Source organism: Microcebus murinus, chromosome 5 (genome assembly GCF_040939455.1).
Source record: "Microcebus murinus isolate Inina chromosome 5, M.murinus_Inina_mat1.0, whole genome shotgun sequence".
Taxonomy (NCBI): domain Eukaryota; kingdom Metazoa; phylum Chordata; class Mammalia; order Primates; family Cheirogaleidae; genus Microcebus; species Microcebus murinus.
The window spans coordinates 102,924,129-102,942,366 of NC_134108.1; the positions used below are offsets into that span (position 1 = coordinate 102,924,129).

The window sequence follows — 18,238 nt, forward strand, 5'->3', positions numbered from 1 at the left end:
TGCAGGGGAGGGTGGGGAGGGTCTCTTCTATGAGGCCGGCCCTGTTGGAGGGAAAGCAAGGGGGTTGGGGCCCAGTCACCTGGTAGCTGGCATTAAGTGCTCCGTAGCTGAGGCCCGAGATCATGTTCTTGACCAGGGTGGGGCTCCTGGGGGAGAGAAGGAGTCTTTGGCTTACTCGGTTCCCTCAGCCCCTGCATCTCTCCACCCTAAGGAGGCCTGTGCTGGGCCAGGGACTGTCCCACCATCGTCCTGGGAGGCCAGAGCAGGATCGGCCTTCGTGTGCTGAGTTGTGTGCGTGCCTGATCTTACCCCATCCTCACACTGGCCTGGCCCCTTCCCAGGAGAGGGTGCTGAGCCTCACGGGGGCCCCGGAACCCCTCCAACGTTTTGGGTTGCTAAGTAGGAGCCAGGACTCGCCCACTGGTGGTCGTCATACCAGGCCGCCCCAGCATTTCCTCTCTCTGGTCTAGATTTTCCAGCATTCAGCAAATGAACGCTGAGCTATGGCCTCAACAGTTCCACGGCTGCAAAATCCACGCTTGCCAGCCACGCTAAATTCTAGGACGTGTGACACGCCATGTGCTCAGCCCGTGCCATGTGCTCACAGAAGGCCTTCCCGCACTGGGGGGGGTGCGTGCAGGAGCTGGGCAGGGGGCGACAGCTCGGGGCCCTGCCTCTTCCACGGGGGCCCCTCACGGAGCCTCTCGAGGGGGCTGAGGTGCAATCTGAAGTCAGGTCTGTTGATTTCAAGTCAGTAATGAGACGTGACAATACCTCCCGTGGGGACTGGCCCCTGGGGTCACTCCACAGGGATGGCTTCCCTTCCATTTGCCAGGCCCCCACCCTGCCCCGGCCTCCCGCAACCACCTGGGGTGTGAACACTCTGGGCTGGGGAGGCGGAATCTTTGAGGGGATAGGCACCCCAGAGACACCTAAGTGGCTTCAGACCTCTCTCTCCTTAACCGGCGGCCTGTGGCCGAGAGGCACCAGCAAGCAAGCACCTGGGGGAGGGTGTCTGGGGTGGCGGCCATGGTGCTACATGGAAGCCAACAACCCTCCCTCGGTCCTTCAGTTTCCATTTAAAACGCTGTGTGGTCAGTTGGAGTCAACTGGTCTCCCCTGGGGGCAGGGGAGACCCCTGGTCCTCGACCCAGCTCTGCTGCTGATCTGCTACGTGGCCTCCCGCCAGTCCCGCGCCCTCTGTGGGCCTCTTCCCTATAAAGTGGAGAGGTGGGGCCCAGGGGCCTCAGAGGTTGGCCCATCCTGTTGACCTGGGGGGAGCAGGGGCCCTGGGGTGGCAGCCCCCTCACAGCCTGCTGGCCAGCATCTGTGTCCCAGCTCTGGCCGTGGTTACTCTGGCAGCAGGTCCCCCTTCCCCCTTCCCTCAGAGTAAGGACAGAAGGAGACATGCAGGTGTCCGATCTCCTGATTATCTGCCACTCCCAGTTTCCAGCCCCCTCCCCGAGCACTAGGCTCTTCCCCTCCTTTTCTCCCCACACCCCCTCCTCCTCCAACCGGGAAGGCCCTGGCGCACACAGGTACCCTGGTGCACCCCGGCAGGGCTGCACCCACGCACCCCGTCATCTTTGGCGGTCTCCGCTTCTGGTACTCCCGCTCGTCCACGGTCCACACGGCACCCTTGACGTTCTCCACGCGGACGAAGCACTTGTGCAGGCTGAGGTTGTGTCGCACGGCGTTCTGCGGGGCAGGGAGGGGGGCTCAGAGGCGCTCGCTCGCCCCTGGGGTGAGCACATGTGGGAGAGTCCTCATCCAGCAGAGGGTGGGGCTGGGCTGGGAGACCCTGCCAGAGGGAAGGAAGGGGGGGGGCCTCCGGCCGGCCTCTTCCTCACAGATGACAATGACCTACTTTATTATCTGCCCCCTCTCCCTGCCGCATTTTGGAAAGTTCTACCAACTCAACGATGTCTAGTTAGTAATAACCTCATTCACTGTCTTCACTAATCAAAGATACACGCGTCTGTTCCTCGGGGCTTCTGATCGGTATTACATCCTATTTGAGCCCCGGCACCTCGGTGAGCCTGGGACGCCTCATCTCAGGTGCGTGCGGAGTTTCCGCTAAGCTTTCAGGAGTTTCGGAAATAACCCATGAGCCCTCACTGCTACCTTCACCGGCCCCTGGAGTCCGAGAGCCGTGGCTTTGAGCTTCAGCTTAGAACAGACAGCTTATTTATTGAGAGCATGAGGTATACAGCACAGGCCTAATACATGCTTGTTGAAATAAACTGGGAGAAAGGAGGTGTGGGCTTACAGCTGAAATGAGAGAGAGAGGGTACGTCACCTTGTCACTCCCACCTCCTCCTGGCAGGATAACTTCAAGAATTGGGGTCATCTGGTTTATAGGACACTTGGGTGAGGGTGGGGGAGCGTGGCCCACTTCCACCCCCCATGGGAGCCTTCCCTTGTCCCCTCCATGTCCCTCAGTCCTGTGCCTGCACCCTCCTCTCCCAGCTTCACTGCCCCCCTGCCGGCTCCCAGCCATCACCGTCCCTATCTGCCTGCGTCCTGTCCCTGCTACCTGTCCTCCCTCAGCCTCCCCCACCTCATCCCCGTCCTTGTCTCCTCTTTACATTTCTAAACGGGGAAGAAAGCGGGCAGGGCGGCAGCCTGTGCCCCTGGAGATCCCCTCTCCCTCTCTCCCTTCCAACTCTTGCCACTTGCAACTGGCCCGATTTCATTACCAATTTTAATTTGCCTCTAATTAAATCCTGTGTATTTTTCCGACTCGCTTGCTAATCCACGAGGGAGGCGGGCGGCTGGAGTGGAATCTCTTGGAGCGATAATTACAAAGGGCCTAATCACGCCGGGGCTCCTGCCTCGGAATAAATTTGCCCGCATTACGGGGCTCCGATCCTCCGCTTTGCAAATGAGAATGACCCCAATTTCCGAGGATGGCCTCACCGGGGCTTTTTTCCCTCATTTCGAAGCCTGATTCGTGATGAGAGACTAATTCGTTACGCTGAAACATTAACGGCAATTTAAGGGGTCTGGCGGGGGCCGCGTAAACAAAAGGACGGGCCCACAACACGGGCCTTGGGAGGGGATGGACACAGGGGGAGGGCCAGCCAGGACCATCAGCCTGGCAGATGGCAGCGCTGTCCCTGGATGAACAGCAGCTGGCCTGGCCCACACCCACTCCCAACCCTTCTGCCCTGGTCTGGGCAGGCAGCATCACAGGGTGGGGGCCAGAAAGGGTAAAGAAAGAGGGAAAGAAGGAAGCCAAAACAATTCAGGAGAGGAGAAGAGCGACCTAAGGAGCCGCTGAATGGGTGGAAAGTAGAGGTAGAAGGGAAACGGCTGACTATAGATGGGACCTATTTCCCAAGTAGTGTGAATGAAGCGTGGCTGAAAAAAACCTGACGGTCAGAGTGGACCTCAAGCTGGGATGGAGTCTGCTATGCGGTGAGGAGGACACATGCAGCGCCCCTAGGTGGTGGAGGCTACAGCAGAGCATTGCTAACTGGGAAGGTTACCCTCTCAGCCATTCACTGTCTCCAGCTCAGCCATCTTCTTGCTGGGCCCTGGCGCACACAGGTACCCTGGTGCACCCCAGCAGCACCCTAATCCAGGACCTGGATTAGGTGAGGGGAGATGGAGGTAAAGAACTGGGAGGGAGAGACACCCTACAGAGATGACCAAGGCTGGACAACCAGTCAAAGGTGGCAGGGTTGGAATATTGAGGGAGGTGGTTTCATGATGGTCATTGAGTGGTTTAAGGAAGTCGCCAGCTCCCCCTAATCTCAAGAGAAGAGAGAAGTAGAAAACTAGGGTGGGGTGGGGCGGGTAAGCGAGAAGAGGAAAGGAGGGTAGCTGGGTGAGTGGTATTCTGCCCCCAAGGAAGAGGTTGTCTTATGGAAATGAGGCTCTACATTGCCACTCCTAAAGGCAAAGGATTCAAATTCATTGTTAAAGTGAACATTAGATGATAATCGTAATGATCCCACAACCATTTATAAAACCTGGTGTCTGAACTGGCCTGGAGCTCGAGGACTGGACCAGGTGGCCCCACGAAGGCCCTGCTGGCTCAGAAAGAGGGCATGACTCTGGTTGGCAGGAAATGACATCACTCACAGCCAATCACAGCAGCTGTCCCAGCCCAACAGCCTCTCTCCCAAGCTTTGGGAACGGGGTATGGGGATATGGAAGGTCACAAGTCACAAAGCACTCCCTCCTGCTGTACTCAGCACATTCCTGGGGCAGAGAAGGCTGAGCCCCCTGCAGATCCCACCCAGCCCTGTGCGCTGGGCTGGCGGGAAGACCTCAGTAACACTTGTTGAAACCTGGTGGGATTGGGGGAAGGAGCCTGCATAACTGTAGTTCCTGCACTGGTCAGCAGGGGGACTCAAGAGCCAGGGATGCAAGTAAGGCTCTGAGCTAGGGACTCCTCCCCTGGTGTCTAACCTTCCCCACAGGGCCGCAGTCTCTCCTCCTTCCCCCATCCCTCTCCCAGTTTAGATATTGCTTTCCCACCCTGCTCTGTGCACGTGAGCACGCGTGCGCACACACACACACATCTTGGCTAGGAAAATAAATGGCTTAGCGCTCTAGCCCACATCTCTGCGTCCCATTTTTCTAGGGTCCCCCTCTTGCCTGCTCCTGGTCCCCCAGGAAAACTCTTATGGCCGAAGGTGTTGAAATGACTAATTGGATGGAGACAATTATCTTTCTGCGGCTGATGGCAGAGCTGGGGAGAGAAGCGAGTGCCGGTGTGTGTGTGTGTGTGTGTGTGTGTGTGCGCGCGCGCCCAGCCGCAAGGTCCACCCTGTGTCCGTGCTCACACGTGCCCCACTCGGGCTCCAGGACACAGACTGTCAGCCAAGGTGTCGGGACCACAGGGTTCACTGATCCCAGCCTCTGTTCCAAGGACATGACCAGTTCCTGGAGGGCCTGCTTCATGGGGCTCACAGGGGAGCACCTGGAGGATTTCCTCCCAGAAAGGCAGCAAGGGTGGAAGGATGGTGTCCATTAGGAGGTGGCTACAGAACATTCCACAGACCCTGCTGCGGTGGAGGTGGCGGTAGGCACCTAGCCCCGCTGGGCCCTGGGGGGGCCAGTTCTGCAGGACTAGTTGTTTAGGGAACTAATTATTAGGCAGCCGTGGTCTCAGGGGGACGAGGAGCTGTCCAAGGAGGGCCGGGCCCAGGGGGAGGTGGAAGGGGCAGCCTCACCTTCCAGGTGGCGGTGTTTCTGCGGAAATAGGCGAACATCCTGGTGAACCAGTTATAGATCTCGTTCAGGGTCAGCTGCCTGTCGGGGGTTTCCAGGATGGCCTGCGGGCAAGGAAAGAGCAAAGGGAGCCTCAGCCTGGGCCTCGAAGGGTCACAACGGCCCTGTGCTCCCCCGGAGCTTCCCTCCCTTGCGTCTTGCCCGGCACAAGTGTGAGTGGGAGACCTGCTGCAGAATGCACGGGTGACAGGGCGGCGGGGGGGGGGGGTGCTTGCAGCTGCCGAGCCTGGCCGAGGCTAACAGCGGCACGAGCCTCCGAGGGCGAGCACTTGTGCGAGGAGCACAGCGGCTGCTTCTGGGGGGAAATGGCTTCAAGTGCCGGGCTCTGCACTGAGGATGAGGATGGAAGCAGTGTGCCTGCGACAGGATGTCTGCAGGGCGGAGGCTGCGTGGAACTTATCCTGATGTTGGCAAGGGGCACTCTAAGCCCGGGACGGGGTGTGTGAGAATGCGTGTGAGGGCGTGCGTGCATGCCTGTAGGGCAGTATCAGAAAGGACATACGTGTAACTGTATGTTCTTGTGTGAGGGTGACTATCACGTGAACGCTGAGGACATGACATGCGGACTGCGGACACAGGGAGGGAGGTGCACGTGTGCGTGTGGGAGAGGGGGCGGCAGACTGAGAGCCAGTGCAGCTCTCGTGGGAGTGTGCGAACGTGAAATGAGCACGTGAATGGCACTGCGGCGTGAGCGGTGAGAAGCAGCGTGCGTCCCCAGAGACATGCCGTGTGAGCAGCAGGCCGACTGAGCGGGAGAGCCTGGACAGCCGGGAAAGAAGCAAGACACAGGTGTGGAGGGAGCGGACAAGGTGAGAGGGACAGGCACCACTGAGTAGGGTGCAGCCTGTGAGCCACTCCCCACCCTCCTCCACCTGTCGTGCTCACCTGGCGGATGAGGGAGGCGTAGGTGAAGGGGGGCCTGACGTCGGCGTTCTTGTAGAACTCGTGGTTCTGCGCCAGCTCTGGGGAGACAGGCAGAGGACAAGGTGGCCAGATGGGGAGGCCCAGCCCAGGGAAAGCAGCCCTCCCCGCGGCAGCCCTGCAGCCCCAGCCTGCCCTCACCTGAGGAGATGGGGGAGCAGAACTTGTCGCTGCTTCTCCGGCGGGCAGGGCCCCCGCTGTGGAGGGAGGCAGAGCTGAGGCCGGGGGGCCGTAGGGGGGTGACGGGGGCAGCGGCCGAGGTTGGGGGGTGCACGAGGCCATCTGGGAAGGAGTCTGCTGCAGAGACGGTCACCTTAGAGAAGGAAGAGGAGCCAGGAACCGGGTTCAGCTGTGAGCAACAAGGAGGGTGCTGAGATAGCACCCCGGGGGGGGGTCCTGAGGGTCGGGGCTTGTGGAGGGGTGCTGGGGGGCAGGGAGGGGAGCGGCACTCACTGGCTGGCTGAAGGGCTTGGGCTCGGAGGGCCGCATGTGCAGGTGGGCCATCATGGCCTGCAGCCGCTCGCTCTCCTTGGCAAGCTGTGAGGGTGCAGAGGCGGGAGATGAGCCGGCAGCCGGCCCTGGGCGGCAGGGGCTCTTCTTCCTTCCCTGCATCCCACCCTTCTCCACCAGATCCACAGAAAGCCCCGCTCCAAACCCCACTGGCTCCATGCCTCAGCATCCCAGCTCCCTCTGTCCCTGTCCTCTGGCCTCTCCACGCCCTCAAGGCCAGGGCCCAGGCTGCCAGCTCGAGGAAGCCCTCCGGACCGTGACCATGACCATCAGAGCCTTCCTGTGTGTCCAGGCTCCAGATCCTCGCCGCCTCTACACATGGGCCTCCTTCCTAAAGCACATGCCTGCCCTCCCCGAGGAGGGCAGAGGCTGTGGCTGAGCCACACGGACACCCGTGCCCAGAGCGGTGGCACTTGTGTGTGCGGCCCTCCCAGACTGAATGGAGACGCAGGAATGGATGAATGACTCACTCGCCCCATTCATAAATTCAATAGGTCTTTCATGACTACCCCTCCCGGCAGGGCGCTCTGCTCGGAGCCAGAAGGAAATGGGCAAGTATCGATTGGCTGACTGATGGGCTGTTACAGAGCGCAGCCTGAGAACCAGACCACCAGGGTTCTAATCCTGGCTCTGCCGCTCACGAGCCGAGTGACCACAGGCAAGTTACTTTAGCTCTCCGTGCCTCTGTTTGCTCCATCTGTTAAATGGGGACAGTAAGGGCACCCACCACGGAAGCCTGCGAGGACTCCTTGAGCTACATAGAGTATTTAGTACAGCACAAAGGAAGGGCTCGGCATGTTAGCTGTTAATATCATTTTTGTTGTTTCTATGCAGCGTGAGTCTCTTCTGGACCTCCCAGCAGAGATGCCCCAACCTTGGGTACCCCCCAGAAGCCAGGTATGCTCACCTCACAACCATGGTAACTAGGACCTAGAAAGCATAAGATGGTGACTTTGACCATAGGACCCTCCCTTGAGACTCCCCGGAGCCCTCCTAGGAAGTCAGTGCTGTGGGCGGGCAGGGGCTGAGCCACTGTGTCCCTCCCCAGCATCCTATGGGCCACACCTGGATCTCCAGCTGCTGCACCACCTGCATCTGCACCCGGCACTGGGCCGTGCTGCGGTCATCCAGGGCGTGCTCTGTGTTGAGGTGTCTTCAAGGAGACGGGAGGAGAGAAAATCGGCTGGGGTTTCCCCGCTGTCACCACCCTCCCAGCCCAGCCTCTAATCCCACCCACGGCCTGAAGAGCAGACAGACAGATACAAAGAAGAGAAAGAGGTGGAAAAACGGGGCAAGGGAGGAAGGCTTCTTCTCCCTTCTCATCAGCTTCCTTTGATGTCTTTGCTAAAATCCCAGCTACAGAGAGATCTAATTGCAAATGAACTAATTAAGTAAACCTCTGACGAAGCGTGAAAACAATTTGTTTGACCCTGATGCTGCAAGGGTCTGGGAGACGGTGGAGTTAATCAGTCAGTGACAGAGCCTGGCACGGCTGTGGCAGCTGGCCGCCGGCTGCCAGCCGCCTGTCTGCCTCCGGCCCGCCCGCCTGTCTTCGGGCTGAGCCCGTCACTCGGCCATCACTCTCCAGGGCTACCTCTGGAGGGGAGCGAGGGAGGGTGGTGGGTGGAGAAATGCTCATGTCTGTCCTCTCCTTTTCTTCCTGCCCCCCACCTGTTCTGGAGACGGGGTGGGAGGATGGGGACCTGAGAGTACAGACAGGGTGGGGGTGGGGGACCAGGGGCAAGCTGGGGACTGAGGCCCCAGGAGGGCAGGATGGGAGGCAGGCTGGGGGGAGGCCCTGTGGGGAAGGCTGCTAGGGGAGGGGCTGGGGTGACACCTACTTGATAAACTGGCCCAGGTCTTCACACAGGGTCTCACAGCCTGGCCACTTGCACTCTCCATGTCCGTACAGGGGGTGGGAGCCAGGGGTCTCCTCGTGGGAGGAGCTGGGAGGGCAGGAGGGAGGTGGTGGTCAGAGACCCTGAAGACCGCAGCAGCCTTGGGCTCAGCTGGGCACCAGCTCCCCTGCTGGTGATGTTTCTGCCCCGGACATGGGGCTCCCTGGGGCTAGGCATACTGGGAGGGGGTAGACTTTCGGGTCCCTGAGCTCCAGCCCCTCCCTCCCTCCCAGTCCCCGCCAGCCACGGTGCCATCCCTCCAGCTCCGGGTCTGCCCTCAGGCAGGGGTCTGGCCCCCTCCCAGCCTGGGCCCCTGTACCTGTCTCTCCGAGATGTGAGCACAGTGGGCTGTCCGTTGGGCAGGGTGTGGTGGGAGAGCGGGGGCGAGACCTTGGGAGGAGCGGCGAACGAGGTAGCAGTGGCAGCTGTGCCAGTGAGGTCCAGCCCCTCCTGCTTGACGCTGTCCTCAGCAGGCTGCCCGGGGGTACCTTCGCCCTTCCACAGCTGGGGCAGGTCCGTCGGGCACACGGCTGCTGCGGGAGAGACCGAGGAGGCTGGCAGGGCCCCAGGGGCACACTCGGCCTTCCAGCTCACCCCTGGGAGCAGGGGCTGCCAGCTCGCAGGTGCAGAGAGGGCCGAGGGCCAGGCCTGGGAGGGGAGGGGAGGGGTGGCGGATGCTCACCTTGCGGGAGGGTCTGGAGGGGCCCCGAGGCTTGGCTGGGCTGCAGGCTGACCAGCCCCTGCCTCTGCAGGTTGAGCAGGTGCTGCTGCTGCAACTGTTGCATTTGCAGGAGCTGCTGCTGGAAGGCCAGCTGCTTGTTCCCCAGTGCCTGGTGGGGGGCCCGAGGGGGCGGGCAGAGAGGGGTGCCGTCAGCCTCAGGCATGCCATCGGGCCCCCACCCTGCGGCCACCCCCTCCCAGGGCCTGTCAGCCCCTGGAGCTGCCGTTGTGGCGTCTGCAGCTGCAGCGTCCCTGCTCCCGGCCCAGCTTCCATAGGGCTGCATGCCTCCTCGCAGTAAACACACGCATGCACGCACGCACGCGCGCAAACACACACAGCCAGACCCAGGCACGCAGCACGACGCCCTCCCTCCTCCCGCCTGCCTCCTCCCGCCGCTCCGGCTCCCGCTGCAGCTGTGTGCGCCTGTGTGCGCCTGGGGGGCTCGTCACCATGATCGATGAGCCTGTCAGATTCTGGGGGCCACTCCCGGCTGGAGGGCACCCTTCCCACACGCCCGGGGCACCCCCCTTCTGCTCTGGGGAGGGGGTTTTCTGCCCCCGCCCCCCAGCTCATCTCCTCCCTTGCTATTTAGATAAAGAGAATCAAGGAGTCTGACGGACTCACGGGGACCCAGGCTCAGGGCAGTCACATCACCGCTGCCCAGGCACTTGCCCGCTCGCCCGACCCCTCCCCCATTCAGGCAGGCACTGTCAGGCTGTCAGCAAGTCTTTTCTGAGCCCCAGGCCAGGCATATCCGGGTGTTCGGGAGGCAGGGGCGTCTCTGCCTGCCTGCCCGGGGGTGGGGTAGGGGGCTGGCTATTCAATAAGGCGACAAGAGGATAAATCCAGCCTAGACCAGGTAACACACCAATTACAAGCCAGCTGAAGGGGAGGCTGAGGGCTGAGAGAAGGCCTGGGCTTCAGGGCAGCCTTCTGGGAAGAGGCAACTCAGAACACAGGGCTGTGACATGGGCATGGTGGGGGGGGCAGTACATGAATGGGGCCCGGGGGAGGGGCCGCTATCGGAGCTCAGATGGAGCAGGGGCGCAGGCTGGGAGCTCTGGGAGGATCCTGTGGGTAAGGTCTGGGTGGGGCTGGGAGAGACGTTGCAAGATGGGGCAGAAGCTGGGGCTGCAGAGGTGAGGCAGGCAGTTTGCTGAGGGGCTAAAAGAGTCTCAGGGCAGGTGTGGAGGGCTGAATGCTGGGTCACTAAGGGACAAGTGGCCAGGAAGATGGCATGGCCACGAGGTAGCTGGGCATGAGCATGGACCACCAGACACCACATAACGATGATGACACACATGTAAGCGTCCACATGCGCAGAGACAGCACAAGGCAAGGAGAGAAAGAATGTGGAGGAGATGGAGGCACCCAAGTGGGCCACCATCCCCAACCCCCCTCCGCTGCTCCCTCCATGCCCTCCCCCAGCTTTTTGCTGAATTTTCTACTGTTCCCACAAGGCAATTCCCTCCTGACCACTTCTGGACTCCCAGCCTCTGGCCAGGAGGGGCTGGGGCTGGGTGACGGGCTGTAGGTCCCGGGACATTGGCCATCGTGGGGGCTGCGGGAGCCCTCTCACCTCTTTGGGTTGCTGCTTGCCAGCCTGCTGCTGGGTGAGGAGTTGCAGGTGGAGCTGCTCTTGCTGTTTCTTGTAGTACTCCTGCAGCTGGGATGGAAGGTAGGGGTGGGGTCACTCTCCCCAGTCAGCCCTGAGGGTCCCTGAGCAGGGCTGGCGCAGAGGGAGGGGAAAGGGCAGGGGTGGCTCATCCCATAGCTCTGAACCCCCTGCTCTTGGTGATCTCCTGAGTAGGTTGCAGGGACAAGGTGCCAGGGTGTTCCAGCACTTTGCCCTGGAGTTCCGCAGACAGAGTGGGGCTGGCAGCAGGGAGGGCGTGCTGGGACTATCGTGGGGGCCGGGGCTGCTGGGAGACAGGCCTGAGCTCTGACCTCTCCCAGCTGCCCTGGAGGAATGCAGACCAGTCTGGCCTGAGCGGTCCCTCAGGTTTCTCCCAGCACTGGCCTCAGTGGAGGTGGTAAACAGCCCAGGAGAAGGAGGCTGGGAAAAGGAGGGACCCGCGAACTGTCCCAGGCTGGACTCACCTGCTGGAGCATGAGGGCTTGCTGCTGCTGGAGCAGGGCCTGCAGCTGCGGCGGGGACAGGATCTGCTGCATCTGCTGCGGGGTGAGCATCTGCGGCGACATCATGGCCACCGACACGGGCACCTGCGGGATTGGGCCGTTAGCCTGCTCACCTTGATCCCACCCCGGGGAGGGGCAGCACCCAGGGCCCCGCCACGGTGTGGCACAGTGGCTCGGAGTGGGACAGCCTGGGTTCAAATTCAGCGCTGCCTCTCTGCTCTGTTTTCCTTGTCTCTAAAATAAAAACAGCAATAGTGCCTACCTCTTAAGGTTCCCATGAGGATTAATGAGTTAATACTGAAGACAGAGCCTGGCACACAGCAAGCGCTTGTAAGGGTTGGCTATTACCGTAGGATGTGCTGTCCTCGGGGAAGGATTAGACCCGAGTGACACTGATCAGTAGAATCCACGCTTTGGAGGGTTTCTACTCCTTACTCTTGCTCGGTCTACTCTGAGACCACCACCTGCAAGGTGGGCCTGGCTGGGAGGGCAGTCTACGGCCATCGGAAGGATTCAAAAAGTGGCCCACCTGGCAGGAGGACCCGGACCGTGGCCCTGCTCACACACACGTCACACTCTCCACACACCTGTCTAGATGGCACACACACACAGTGACCCAGAGCGGAAGCCCAGGGAGTGCTGCTGGCTCCGTCCTAGTCCTGGTGTGTGGGCATGTGCGTAATTTTGTCTACGGTGAGGCAGAAGGAACAACAGGCAGGGAGTTAGGAGGGCAGGCTTCTCCTCCTAGCTCTGTACTGAACTCACTGTGTGACCCTGAGCAAGTCATCTGCCCTCTCTGGGCTGTCAGTTTCCTCAAACAAAAAACACAGGGATTGGGCTATAAGAGATGACACCTTCTAGCTGGAACATTCAGGCTAGAAGCAGAGCAGCTTTCTGCCCCTTGCCCTGGGTTAGGCCTCCATAGGAGGCCCCAGGAATCCAGCTGCAAGGAAAAGGTTCAGGGGAAAACAATGACATCATGCTTTTCCCAGCCCCACCTTCCATGAACCCCCCAGGCTTGTGTAGTATCCACCAGGCAGGTCTAGGCCCCTACGTTGTCTTGTTCTGCCATTTTAGCAGGACAGTGCCCTGCTGGGGTGATCTGCCGCCTCCACCACTCTGTGAGCCTCGTGTATAAAGGACTCTTCTCTAACCTCCTCTCTCACTCCTGAGTCCTGGCAGAGTGCCCAGCACACTGTAGGTGCTCACTGAGTGTTTGCTCCCTGGGCTGAAATGCCTTCCCCAGCAAATCAGAGGCCCCTCTGCTGGCCCTCGGGCAGGAAAGGAGGGGTATGGGGCCAGCCCAGTTAGGGAGGAGTGTGTAGGGAGGGACCTGTCCTGGGTGGTGGCAGGTTCAGTTCCCAGGGGACCTTCCCTCCCAGCCTCAGCCCCACCTGTGGGGCAGGGGAGGAGGAGCTGGTTCTCTTTCCAATCCCTGGCAGGGGCAGGACTCAGCCTTGAACCAGCCCCTAAGCCACGGATTAGGAAATCCTCAGCAAGAAGACCAACCAGGGAGGGACAGTGAATCCAAGGATATCGGGGAACTGCCCCACTGCCCCCAACTCTTCTCGCCCATCCATAACTAGAGGCTGTGACCCACCCTGGGCCTGGCAGGCGTAACACCTAGCTTTTTGGTAAGGCACACACCATGTGAACGAAGGCTTCCAGGATCTCTAATCCAGAGGGGATGTGCCACGCCAGCCCTTAGGAGTGGTTTTGTCTCTTTTCACCCCGTTTATACCAATGCGATCAGAGAGGTCTAGCGGCTTTAAGGGGCAGAGTTGGGATTCAAGCCCAGGTGTGTGTACTCCATGGTTCCCAGGTCCCACCCTGCCTGCCCCACCCCTAGGACAGGTGTTGAGAAGGTCAGGGAGGACACACGAAAATGGGATGTCCAGGGGGCCAAGGGGCGATGAGACTGAGCCCACAAAGGCAAACTCCCTCTCTACAGCTGTATCCCGGAAGGACTCTGCAGAAAGCCCAGTTGCAGGGTTGTATGGTCCTTGCTCTCTGAGGGGGGCTGGGGTTGGGGGCACACAGACCCAATCCCCTGGCAGAGCCAGCCTGTGTCTGCTGTTGGCTGGTCTAGAGGCAGCTGGGGTGGCTGCTCTAACAACTTGGGTTTTGCCATCGAAGACTCAGGATGCAAACCCTAGGCCGGGAGTGGCCGGCATGGAGCAGGTACCAGGACTGTCCTGTCTTTCCTCCTCCCATGGCAGTGGTCAACAAAGAGAGGTGTCGTGGTGGTGGTGGAGAACTCAACAGCCCTGATTTCTGAATCAGGTGAGCCCGGTTTTTGTCCCTGATATTTACTACTCCTGGAAATCACCGAGCGTCACTTCCCTGTCTGCTGACTGGGGTCTGGAGCCCCTGCCCTCCCCGCGTCACACGATGGCACAAGAGGGTATTGCTGACCGCTTAGTACATGCCAGCACTTGGCTAGCCTTTTATGTTAACCCTGCATCTCCATAGCAACCCTGTGACACGGTACTGTCGTCATTGCCATTTCACAGATGAGATGAGAAAACTGAGGCCAAGAGAGATTAAAACAGCCTGCCTTGCCCAAAAGGAGGAGAGAAGTGGTAAAGGGACTGGTATACTGATCAATTCTGCGTAAATGTAAAGATGATCCCCCTTTAAAACATTCTGGATCTCCCCATTCCCCTCTTTCTTGTCGTCTCCCTGCCCCTTCTGCCCTGTTGTGCCCTGGGGCACTGCATGGCAATGGTCACTTAGGACCAAGGCCACATGTGGCCTTCTGGATCCTTGAGTGTGTCCTTTTGACTGAATCCAAACTTCACAGAACAAATCCTCTTAATAAAGGGGTCACACTCAGGGATCCAGCGGGCCACAGGTGGCCTTGAGGCTGCAGGTTCCTGGCAGTCATCTCAAAGTGGCTGATGGGGTCAGGAAGGGTCAGTGAGGTGGCTGCCACATGCGGATCTCCCAAGCTGGCGGACCCCATCCACTTCCCCCCTTGGGAAGGCGGGGTTCTGAGGACTGAGCAGGAGCTGCCTTGGGGTCCCTGCTGACCCTTCACCAGGCTGGGATGTGGCAGGATGGGCACTCTGCAGCTAGCAGGCTTGGCAGGGCCCGTGAGTCACCGTCTGGAGAGCAGCCAGGGCAGCTAGCTGCTTCCTAGAGCCCTGCAGCATGAGCCAGGCCTGTGCCGGCAGCTGCCCCAGCCCTTCCCTCAGGGACCCTGCTCAGGCCCCTGAGCCCTCCACCCACCATGAATGAATATGGTGTGCTCAGCTGGATGGCCTGACCGGAAGGAACAGGGACAGTGCCTGACATAAAGGAAGCTTATTTGGGGTCTGAGGGTGGGGATGGATGCAATTTGGTGCCAGAGTCAAGGAAACAAATGCAACTTTTTAAGTATGGGGTCTGGAGTCGTTGGGGGGTGGGGAGGAGCAATGTGGTGACATTAGGCCGGAGCTTGGTTTGAGTTCCACTCCCTCGCACATGGCCAGAAAGAAGTCCTCAGACTAACTGGGCTGCAGGTGCCGCAAGCAAGAGAGACAGTGTTGGAATACGGAGAACAACTTCTGGAAATGCCAGGTAGGGGCAGAGTCCAGGACCTTGGCCTTAGCCACCTCCCCTCCACCCCAGCCACCTGTGCTGCCTGCTGGGAAGGACCTCTTCCTGCTGGGGCCCGGCCTGCACGTGGCCAGGTAATCCCACTGGGCTGAAGCTGGAGCCCTGAGATTGTTTGGGAAACTCTCTGAAGCTGGCTCTGCTGGCTGTGGCAGGAGCGGCAGGGCAGGTGACCCTGCTGGAAGCAGAGCAGCAGCATTCTGTGGGGACCACTGGGAAAGGGGCTGTTTTCGATCTCCCTTCTTTACCGGGTTCACTCTGAGCTCCAATCAACAAAATGTATTTTTACACTTGGGTGGGGAGCCTGGCCCTCAAGCTCCTCTTTCCCCCAGCAGCCTTGAGCTCACAGAAAAGCCATTTCCAGGCCCTGCACCCTACTTGGGGACAGAGGCCCCACCTTTTCTTGGAGACTTAAACTTAGGGGTGGGGTGGAGCAAGGAAGGTATGCAGGCTGGAGGAGAAAGACAGGGATCCACAGTCAGGCTCCGGGGGAAGCTCAGATGTGGCCCTAAGAACCCCCATCTCCCTGAGACTGGGGGAGCCATCGCCTGGGCCTCTGTACCTGGGAACTACGGTGTTCACTCCTGTGCTAAAGTGCAAGGGAGCTGCACAGAGCAATGGTTACAGGTGTGAGTCCTGGAGCTAGCTGTCTGTGTTCAAGTCTGGGCTCTGTCCCCTATTCGCGGTGTAACCTTGGGCAAATTTCCTAACCTCTCCAGGCCTCAGTTTCTTCATTGCAAGATGGGGCTAATGGCAGCACCTATCCCATAGGACGAGATGATACTTGTAAAGTGCTTGGTGCCTGCCTCGTGGCGAGCACTCTGCAATGTCAGTGGTTAGTTTGGGAAGGAATCAGTAAGTATTCGTTGAATGAATGCATCAATCTATCAATTCAGAAAGGAAGAAGGCAAGGAGAGAGAAGGCCTGAGGACAGGATCATTTCATCTGTCTCTCTGACCCCCAAACCTCCAGACCTCCCTCATTTTGGAGGGGGAGGGTCTCCTAAGGAAGCGTGCACAGCCTCCTTCCTCCCTCCAAGATCTCGGCTGTGCCACTGACTCAGCCCCTGACTGCCACCAACCTCCCTCCCTCCTGCCACCAAACTCCCTCCCTCCTGCCTTGGGTCAGCAGGCTCTTCCGGGTCTAGGGGAGCATTCCTGTTGCCCAGCCTACCTCTCCTTGTTCTTAGAGGGGGCACTAAGCTGGGCCCAGGGTAGGGAGGATTCAGAGAGGCAGCCAAGGGCCACTGCAGATGCAGGGAGTGTATGTGCAGGTAACTAATTCAGAGAGACCCAATCCTGACACCACACAGGTGTGAGAGACTTTTATCTCTTCCTGGTTGTTCCAAAACTTTCTCTTCCTCCCTTTATTGATTTTCCAGATTTTTTCATCCCCTCCTCCACCCTAGGTCCACCCCAACTCCTCCCCTTTGAGGGTTGTCTCATTAGGTTCAAGATTTTTAAGAGGGCTACCGCTGAGGCTGCACATCTGTCTGGCACCTTGAACTTTTCCAAAGCACTTTCTGAATGTAAGCTCGTTTTATATAAAACCCAGACACTTTGTCAGAGCCATGGAATCTCCCCCAGGACAAAGCCGGGTCCTGGGTCCTTCTCTGAGCACCTGCACCCCACCCCACACTCTCCTCGCCTCCCTCAGCTGGGACCCCAGACTCCAGCAGCCTGTGGCTCAGGATCCCCGCTCAGGCCCCGGCTCACCCTTCCTCCCTTAGATAAACTTCCTTTCAAAGCCCTGCTTAATCCTCTCCCCAGTCCCAAGCCTCCCCCGCTGCTGTGGGGCGGGTGGGGAGGAGGATGCTGGGCTGTTGGCAGAGGGGGAGGGGAGCGGGCTGCCCGAGTTGTGACCCAGCCCAGACTCCGACTGCAATTCTCCCAAGTTCTTTGTGACACAAAAGGTAAACAGAAGGCCTGGGTGCCCCCCCTCCCGCCTCCGCCCCCTCCACCCCCTCCAGATCTCCCCTCCCCCAGCCAGCCAGATGGGCTGGCAAGCTGGGGGGAAGGGAGAAGGGGAAAAAAGGGCAGATTGTGCAAAGAAAAACAAAAGAGACAGAGAGACACCAAGAGACAGGAAATGTGGAGAGACTGGAGAGACTCAGTGGAGGAGAGATAAGGAGGAGACCAGGTGACTGACTGTGGCGACTGGGAGGGGTCGAGACCCAGACACGGAAACAGAGAGGGACAGACAGAGTGACCCACAGGGACACAGACACAGGAGAAGTGGCTGAGAGAGACCCTGAGGGGAAGAGGCAGGGGAGAGCAAACAGCGAAAGGGGTACAAAGAGACAGTGAAAGCTGCAGACAGACACCAACTCCTAGTGACAGACACAAAGGGAAAGAGGCTGAGCCAGGCGAGGGCCTGGCTGTTCAGGTGGAGACTGGAGAGAAAGTGGAAGTCTCTTCGCCCCACCCCTGCACTGACTCAATTTCCTGGAAGGCTGCCCACTCTTTGGCACTGGGGGCTGGCAAGAGCAGTTCTCCAAGGGGTCCCTGCCCTCCCTCTGTGCCAGGCCCACCCTCTAGAGCTGGCCTGAGCCCAGCCCAGCCTGCAGGGCACCCACTCCTCACCTGCACGGCAGAGGCAGACTGCTTGCTGTCATTGTTCCCCGGGGAGCTCAGGCCTGAGGCCTGCTGCAACAGGAACTGCCGGGCCACCTGGAGAGCCTGCAAGACAGGGGCTGAGTCAGTGCCGCTCTGCCCCAGCAGTGGCCTGAGAGGCTGGGTGGGATCCAGGACTCAGGGAGAGTCTGGGGTGCCAGCGGGCAGGAATTCTGGGCATGTTGGAAGGTCTTGGGGGTGAAAGAGTCAGGGATCCAAAAGGGCTTGGGGAAAGCACAGAGATGCTTTCAGTCAGGGGAGCTGTTGGGGTTCAGGGATCAGAGCCTATAGGGACTCAACCTTGTTAGGACTCAATGGGGACAGCAAATGGAAGGGCCAAAGGTCAAACATGACTCTAGGATAAAGTACAGGGGGGGGTGGACTCAGGACATTAATAACAGGTACTACTGTTGAGCATCTATGTGTCAGGCACTTCACAGGCAATATCTTATTTAATCCTTGCCTGTAAGGCTGTGAGGTAGGGATTATTAGACCCCATTTTGCAGATGAGGAAACTGAGTCTCCAGGACGTTAAGTTTGCTCAAGATCATACAGCTAGGAGGAATCAGAGCCAGGATTTGAGCCCAGGAACCCGA

At 59.5% G+C, this 18,238-nt stretch overlaps 2 protein-coding genes across 3 annotated transcripts in view; one reads left to right on the plus strand and one right to left on the minus strand.

The window, feature by feature from the left end:
- Nucleotides 1–18,238, minus strand: part of FOXP4 (forkhead box P4) — a 50,545-nt gene that overhangs the window by 2,606 nt on the left and 29,701 nt on the right. The window contains exons 3-15 of one of the 2 annotated variants that reach the window (XM_012773273.2): nt 17,613–17,708; nt 11,395–11,517; nt 10,874–10,960; nt 9,256–9,403; nt 8,893–9,103; nt 8,517–8,621; nt 7,741–7,828; nt 6,619–6,702; nt 6,307–6,478; nt 6,130–6,206; nt 5,187–5,288; nt 1,577–1,698; nt 80–146 (exon numbers count right to left, since the gene is read on the minus strand). In XM_012773273.2, the coding sequence (XP_012628727.1) occupies nt 80–146; nt 1,577–1,698; nt 5,187–5,288; nt 6,130–6,206; nt 6,307–6,478; nt 6,619–6,702; nt 7,741–7,828; nt 8,517–8,621; nt 8,893–9,103; nt 9,256–9,403; nt 10,874–10,960; nt 11,395–11,517; nt 17,613–17,708 (1,482 nt within the window). Of the gene's footprint in view, nt 1–79; nt 147–1,576; nt 1,699–5,186; nt 5,289–6,129; nt 6,207–6,306; nt 6,479–6,618; nt 6,703–7,740; nt 7,829–8,516; nt 8,622–8,892; nt 9,107–9,255; nt 9,404–10,873; nt 10,961–11,394; nt 11,518–17,612; nt 17,709–18,238 lie in introns of both variants that reach the window. The other variant, XM_012773271.2, reaches the window with a different exon arrangement.
- The window catches only part of LOC105869149 (triggering receptor expressed on myeloid cells 1), a 298,495-nt gene that overhangs the window by 2,549 nt on the left and 277,708 nt on the right, over nt 1–18,238 (plus strand). The gene's annotated exons all lie outside the window — the stretch shown is intronic.